The 6,586-nt window shown below is 52.7% G+C and overlaps 1 protein-coding gene across 2 annotated transcripts in view; it reads left to right on the top strand.

Moving 5' to 3' along the window:
- Positions 1 to 982: 982 nt before the first annotated feature.
- Positions 983 to 6,586, top strand: part of IGF2BP3 (insulin like growth factor 2 mRNA binding protein 3) — a 152,099-nt gene continuing 146,495 nt past the window's right edge. For both annotated transcript variants that reach the window (XM_035020743.1, XM_035020742.1), the window contains exons 1-2: positions 983 to 1,486; positions 2,880 to 2,940. In XM_035020743.1, coding sequence (XP_034876634.1) covers positions 1,312 to 1,486; positions 2,880 to 2,940 — 236 coding nt within the window. In that variant the 5' untranslated portion in view covers positions 983 to 1,311. The remainder of the gene's footprint in view (positions 1,487 to 2,879; positions 2,941 to 6,586) is intronic.

Raw genomic sequence — 6,586 nt, 5'->3', positions numbered from 1 at the left:
CTCCCCCACCGGTGGCCAAGCCCGCCCCCGGCCTCATTTATCTCTGAGCCTTTTCTGAATCGGGCAACCAATCGCAAACGCGAAGCCGAGAGCCAACGCGAGCGCAGGCGGAGGAGGTGTCGCCCAGACACCCGCCCAGGACGCCGCGGGCTCCCATCCCCCACCGCCCCTGGCTCGGGGCCGCCCCACTTCCCCGGTGCCAGGGCCCGTGAAGGGTGCATGGGGTGGGGCGCGTCTGCCCGACTCTCCCGCCCCCTCCCACCCCACCCCCTTGCTGCGTTTCCGCCCCTGCCAGCCCTGGAAACGTGCTTGCGGCTTTGCCGGGGTTACACTTCAAATGTCATCAAAGCCACAAGGCGAGTTCGAAATTGGGACTCTTTGGTTTTGTTAATTACCTATTTTTAAAAATCGAATATTTAAAACTCCGGTAACTAGAGCTGAGAAATTGCCTAGTTAGCACCTCCACCCGTATCTCATTAAAAAAAAAATCTTCCCTTTTTCCTCCCCTCCCCCTCAGGATCCGCCCCGACCAGATAACCCTTTCTAAACTCTGTTGTGACAATCAGCGCCGCCAGCCGCGCTCCCCTCAGTGCCCCGGCTGAGGCTCCTTTAGTATTTTCCCCCTTCTTCCTCCTCCCGCCTCTCAGGGTCTCTCTCTCAAGCTCATTTCCCCTCCCCCTCTTCCTCCTCTCTCTCGCTCTTTTTTCCCCCCGAAACCCACTCTAATTGAGGCGCTGGGATTCCTCACGTGAGACGTTGATTTGTAGTTTGAACACGTGGCTCATTCAAAAAGCCGGACACTCGGAGCGGATTTTTTCCGCCTCCTGCGCCTTCCTCCCTCCACCCCTTCCCCCTCCACCCCTTCCCCCCTCCCTCCTGCCAGTCACCCTTCTGGGTTTTTTTATGGGGAGGCGGCGCCTGCCCTCACGTAGTGTGATATTTTCACAGTCCGCCGGCCGATGCCAAAGGGGTTGGGGAGGAAGAGACAAAAAGTAGTTCTTCCCCCCTCCTCCTCCTCTCCTTTTTCTCGCTAATCCCGCCTCCTCCTCAGAGTTAGGAAGACTCGTCGATACGTTTGGGTTGCAGCAAGGCTTTTTCTTTTCTTTTTTTTTTAATACCCAGAAAAGGAAAAACAAGAACCTTCGGATTTGATTTTTCGCTCCTCGTTCTTGTCCTTGGTTCTTACTGTGTTTGTGTGTTTTAACGGCGAGAAGACGAGGGGAACAAAACCCGCCGGAGCCCTCCATCACTGTGGGTGGTTTTAATTTTTCGTTTTTCTCCGAATTTTTTAAAAAGCAACCACTCTTCACAATGAACAAACTGTATATCGGAAACCTCAGCGAGAATGCCGTCCCTTCGGACCTGGAAAGTATCTTCAAGGACGCCAAGATCCCGGTGTCGGGACCCTTCCTGGTGAAGACGGGCTACGCGTTCGTGGACTGTCCGGACGACAGCTGGGCCCTCAAGGCCATCGAGGCGCTTTCAGGTGGGCCCGCCCCGGCCCCGCCGGCGCGCCGCCCCAGCCCTGCGCCGCCCGCCGGGGCCTGCCGGGGTCGGGGACCGGGAGCCAGGCCCGCGGCTGCCGCCGGGGCGTCCACGCAGGGCCCCAGGCCCGGGGGAGGGAGGGCGGGGAGGTGGGGCGAGGCCCGGGCGCCCGTACGCGTGAGGTCCGGGGTGCTTTCCTCAGCTAGGGCTCCAACCCGGCCCCCCGCGGCTCCCCTCCTCCCGCCGGGGCTTTGCAGGCGGACGGCGGACGCGCTGTCAGAAAGCCGCGGCGCGGGCTCCGAGGGGAGCGGGGCTGGGGGAGGCGCGACCGCGAGCGCCGGACCCTGAGCGCTCGCCCCGCCCGGGCCCAGGCGCGGGCTCCAGTCTCCGGCACGCCGGGCCTTAGGGGCCGAGCGCGCTCGCCCGCTTTTCTCTCCCTCCCTCCTTCCTTCCTTCCTCTGTCTGCACGTTATTTATGGTGTTGGTTTCGCAGTTCCCCCGGCTCGCCCCAGACCCCAGGCGTGGGAGAATGCAAATGGCCTCGACCCTGCTGCGGAGTGAGGCCTCGGGCTGGTGCCTAGCACAGGCGGCCCGGCGCTTCCTCTAGATCCTGCGGGACGCAGGCTAGTGCGACCTGGGCGCCACGCTCCACCTCCCCCGCGTCCGACGAGCCAGAGGGGCAGGTGGGCGAGAGCGGCTAGGGGTCGCTGGCAAGGGAGCCCCAGCCGCCGCGCCGGGCCCCCCGTCGCTCTCCTCGTCCCGGCCGCGGCCTCCGGGGGTGGTGGGGCAAGCTCGAGTGCCGTCCCCCCACCCCACCCCCGGAGCCCGTGTGGCGGGCGCCGCGCAGTCCTTCGCGCCTTGTTCGTTCTGTGCTGAGATGCCTGTCTGGCCGTGCACTCGGTCTGTGCCGACCCTGCCGTTCTCGAACCTCTCCAGCTACTCCGTTTCTGGAGGGCCTGGGCTTGAAGCCGGGAGAAGGGCTCAGCGTCCCCTCCCGAATAAAAGCCAGCGTAGCCCACTCCGCAGAGTTTGTCTTGTGCGAGTGCCCGGGGAGGTGGGCGGAAGGGCCGCGTCAGTCCTGCGGCTGTCGTGGAGTTGGGCGACCCCTGAGGTGGGCGTTGGAGGCCTGGGGTAGACTGTTACCCAAGTAGTGGGCCAGCGAATGGGCGCCCCTCCCCACCCATCTGTAAGTTCTAGTCAGCCCTGAGGGGTCAGATTTCCCCCGCGCGTGGCCGGGCTTCCCTCCCGGCCTTGAGACAGCTCCGGGTGCCTTGGCTGGGGGTGGGGGGTGTCTCAGGAAGTCACTTGTGTCACCACTTGGGCTCTGCGGGTCCTTCGTGCGGGAAGAGCCGCTAAACCCGGCCAACGGTCTTGCACCTCTTGTGTGTCCGCAGGTAAAGTGGAACTGCACGGGAAATTAATGGAAGTCGAGCACTCTGTCCCAAAAAGACAAAGGTGAGCTTATTTATCCCATTTTCATTAATTCTGTTCTCCCTTGTTGGGAGGAAAGACTCAACACAGCTGAAAACAACTTCTCTGACGCTTTTTGGATTGCTGTATGCTGTATGGCTTGGCTTTTCCGTCTTTTATTCCTTGCATTTAAGTTTATGGCAGGTGTGTGTGCGTGCGCTGGTAAGGAATAAAGGTCTTGTCCGTCGCTCCTGCCAGTGGATTATTGGTATAGAAGTCTCTCAAGGAAGCTCTCACAGCTGTATGTTCTCCAAGTTGCTATAATAGGAAATCAAAGTCTTGAAGGGCAGTTTTGGGATCTGTAAGAATTAGGAAGCAGTGGGTGACCCTCACCCACTCCCCACCTATAAGTACGGGATAGAGGAAAGCAGGTGCAGACACGCGTGGGTATGGAGTGTCTTTCCTTCTCTGTCCCGAGTTGGCGGCGATGAGTCTGAGAGGCCTGGGAGGCCGTCTGTGTATCTGAGAAGAGAGGAATTTGCTGATTGGAACACGTGAGTGAACGCCTGGGCTTCTCCTGCCCAGAAGCGCCTTTCAGTCACTTAAGAGTTACACAGGTTGCTGCAAACCAGCCTTTGTCTTCCACCCCCTCCCTCCCCCCCCCCGCCCCGCGTCCCCCACCCCGCCAATATTTTTGCTTACAAATAACCACCAAGAGGTCGTGAAGATTAAAGATTTGTACTAAAGCAAGGGAATTGCACTTTTTGGAGAGCAAGTGTAGTGTGTCACTTTACAGAATGTTTGCAGACTGTTTTAACCTCTGGTGTATTGTGAAGAAATGGCTCCTTCAAGAGCAGGCCAGATCCCCGCTCTGTAACTAACTGGAAAGGCGCTGCTCCCTTACTGTGGTGCTAGGTTTAGTTTGTGCTTTTCTGGGTTGTGCCAGGTGGGGTTAGGATTTCTTTCTGCCTTTCTCTCTTCCCATCCCCCCACTCCTAACTTGGGCTAAGAATAAGCTGAAAGTTAATCTAAACTAGGGCTGTATGTGTCTGGTTAGGTATTGGTGAGTGGTGTGTTAGAGGGCAGGAGAGGTTTGCTATGCATTTCCCTGGTGCTCTGCAGAGAGGTGGCTACACGAAGTGTCACCATGTGCCTATTTCTATACTGAGCTCCCTTTCAGGTAAAGCGTTTTCACAAACCTTGTTTTTGTTAGAGAGCTGGATTTTTGTGGATTTCTCTTGTTCATGTACTTAATTTTTATTAGGATAGTTGAAAAAGGATTTGTGTGATGAGATAGATTTAGTTCTAGTTGGGAATTTTGGTGAGGTCAAGTTATTTTACATAGTAGAAGGGGATTATTTTTTTGAGAGCTTCTAAAATAATAGAACATGTACTGAAAGGTATCTAAACTGATCTCTGTTTAATAGGAAGTGAAAAATTGAGGGAAAAGGCACATCTTAAACATTTAAAGGCATAGTCTGAATTGTATAACTAGGGTGGGGAAAATGTAGGTGCATTCTGCAAATTCTTATTGGCTTCATGTTTAGCCCGTGTGTCCTAATTTTCTTCAAATGTTGGATAAAAAAGAGGCAAATGGTTGTGTCAAAGGACTGGCATTTTAACATTTGAGAGTTTCTAAAGTTAAACATTAAATGTCTGGCATTTTTCAGATACAATTTATGGACCTGCATGGAAATGTAGATTATTTTGCTTTGCTTTCCTGATTTTGTTTTCCATCCTGGTGTGAATTTCCCCCCATGTGTAGGGAATGAAATTAAACACATCTGGTAACAGACTGTTTTACTCTTAAAGGCTTTTGCCCAACCTAAAAACATACTAACTTGTTACTTTATAACGAACAGGAGTTTGTTTTAGGAAAGCATATAAGGTATGATGCCACCAGGGGCAGCAGATATTTATCAGTGGAAGCTTTTTCATTTTAACAATGTAGATTAAAATTTCAGGCTGATTTCGCTTACATTAAAATGCTCAGGATTTTAAATGAGATATTATTAGCAAATAGAATGAGGACATTGGAGACAACTTTTTTTTTTTAAAGATTTTATTTATTTTGACACAGAGACACAGAGAGGGAACACAAGCAGGGGGGAGTGGGAGAGGGAGAAGCAGGCTTCCTGTGGAGCAGGGAGCCCGATGTGGGGCTCAATCCCAGGACACTGGGATCATGACCTGAGGCGAAGGCAGATGTTTAACGACTGAGCCACCCAGGCGCCCCTGGAGACAACTTTCTACCTATAGGGAGAACAATTAAGTAAGTCATTTTCTAGGATTGAAATGGCAAAAAAGAAAAGTAGAGGTTTCTTTTCTCTGCCCAGGGAAATTTGCTAGAAATCTAATTATAATACAGTTTTGTTTTAACTGAAGGTTGGAACTGTGATGCAGTTTCCCTTATCTGGACTGTTACACTGTCTGAATAGGCTTTGGGAGGGGGCTGAGAAGACACGTTGGTGGATCCATGCCTAGCTCCTATAGATAGGTCAAGAAGTGGCATTGGTGGGGCGCCTGGGTGGCTCAGTCGTGAAGCGTCTGCCTTCGGCTCAGGTCATGATCCCACGGTCCTGGGATGGAGCCCCGCATTGGGCTCCCTGCTCCGTGGGAAGCCTGCTTCTCCCTCTCCCACTCCCCCTGCTTGTGTTTCCTCTCTCACCATGTCTCTGTCAAATAAAATCTTAAAAAAAAAAAAAGTGGTATTGGTGACAGTTGGTATTGGTGAATGCTGGCAGACCAGTCTTTACCAAGTGAGCCTGCTGGACTTCTGCATGGAGTTTTTTGTGCTTAGCAGTCATTGCATTCCATCCCATCATCATGTGGGCATCTGAGGCAGGCACACCCACATGTGCAGCAGTGACCTTTATACCTGCTGTGCAAGGCATGTTGGGAGCCTGGTGCTGAAGAATGCTTATGGCAGCACTCTGAGATGGATGAATGGGCTTGCAGCAACTAAATAGGGGAGCAGGCCCAGGAGGCGATTTGATGGCCCAACTGTGACTGGGAGCTGAGCTGGGCACAGAACCTTTCAGGAAGGGGCACTGTGGAGTTTGGTTCTGACCAAGCTTGGCTCTTGATTGCCGAAGTCTCAGGGGAATGTGGAAGGAATGTTGCTTTTCTGCATTCAGGTACCCCTCAGTTGGGGAAGATGATAGCACTATTTTACAGAGCTTGAGATCCCCTGGGTCCAGAATGAAGAGAAGATTGTGTTGAATATCTGTGATAGTGTTGCGCTTTCTGTTCGAAGGTAAAGGATACAGCACATGAATACTTGGCTTCACTCTGAAGTATAAGCTTGAACACTCACCCCACTCCCCACCCTGCCTTGGGGGCAAGGGTGGCTGTGAAAATTGTTGTGACTTTAGAAGACTGTAGCTCAGTTTGATTGGAAGAGCCACTGGTATCTTGTGGGACTGCATATGTGCCCCTATGTGATTATGTAAATAGGACCGATTTCCTTTTTTGTTATGTTGTGGGCTGTTGGGCACGGGAGAGGGAATGGGAAAGTCGCTGACACTGGGGAACTGACAGGATGGTGGTTTTAGTTTGTTTTCCATGACTTTTTTAAGTTATGAAAAATTTTCACATTTTTGGTTTTTTATGGCTTAAACTTGCTCATGATTTAGCTGTCAGCATTGATTAAGATTATATGAAGCCAAAATATATTTCAGTGAAGGATAAA

Source organism: Mirounga leonina, unplaced genomic scaffold (assembly GCF_011800145.1).
Source record: "Mirounga leonina isolate KUSES-001 unplaced genomic scaffold, KU_Mleo_1.0 Mir_174, whole genome shotgun sequence".
Taxonomy (NCBI): Eukaryota; Metazoa; Chordata; class Mammalia; order Carnivora; family Phocidae; genus Mirounga; species Mirounga leonina.
This window is presented reverse-complemented; position numbering and strand designations above follow the sequence as displayed.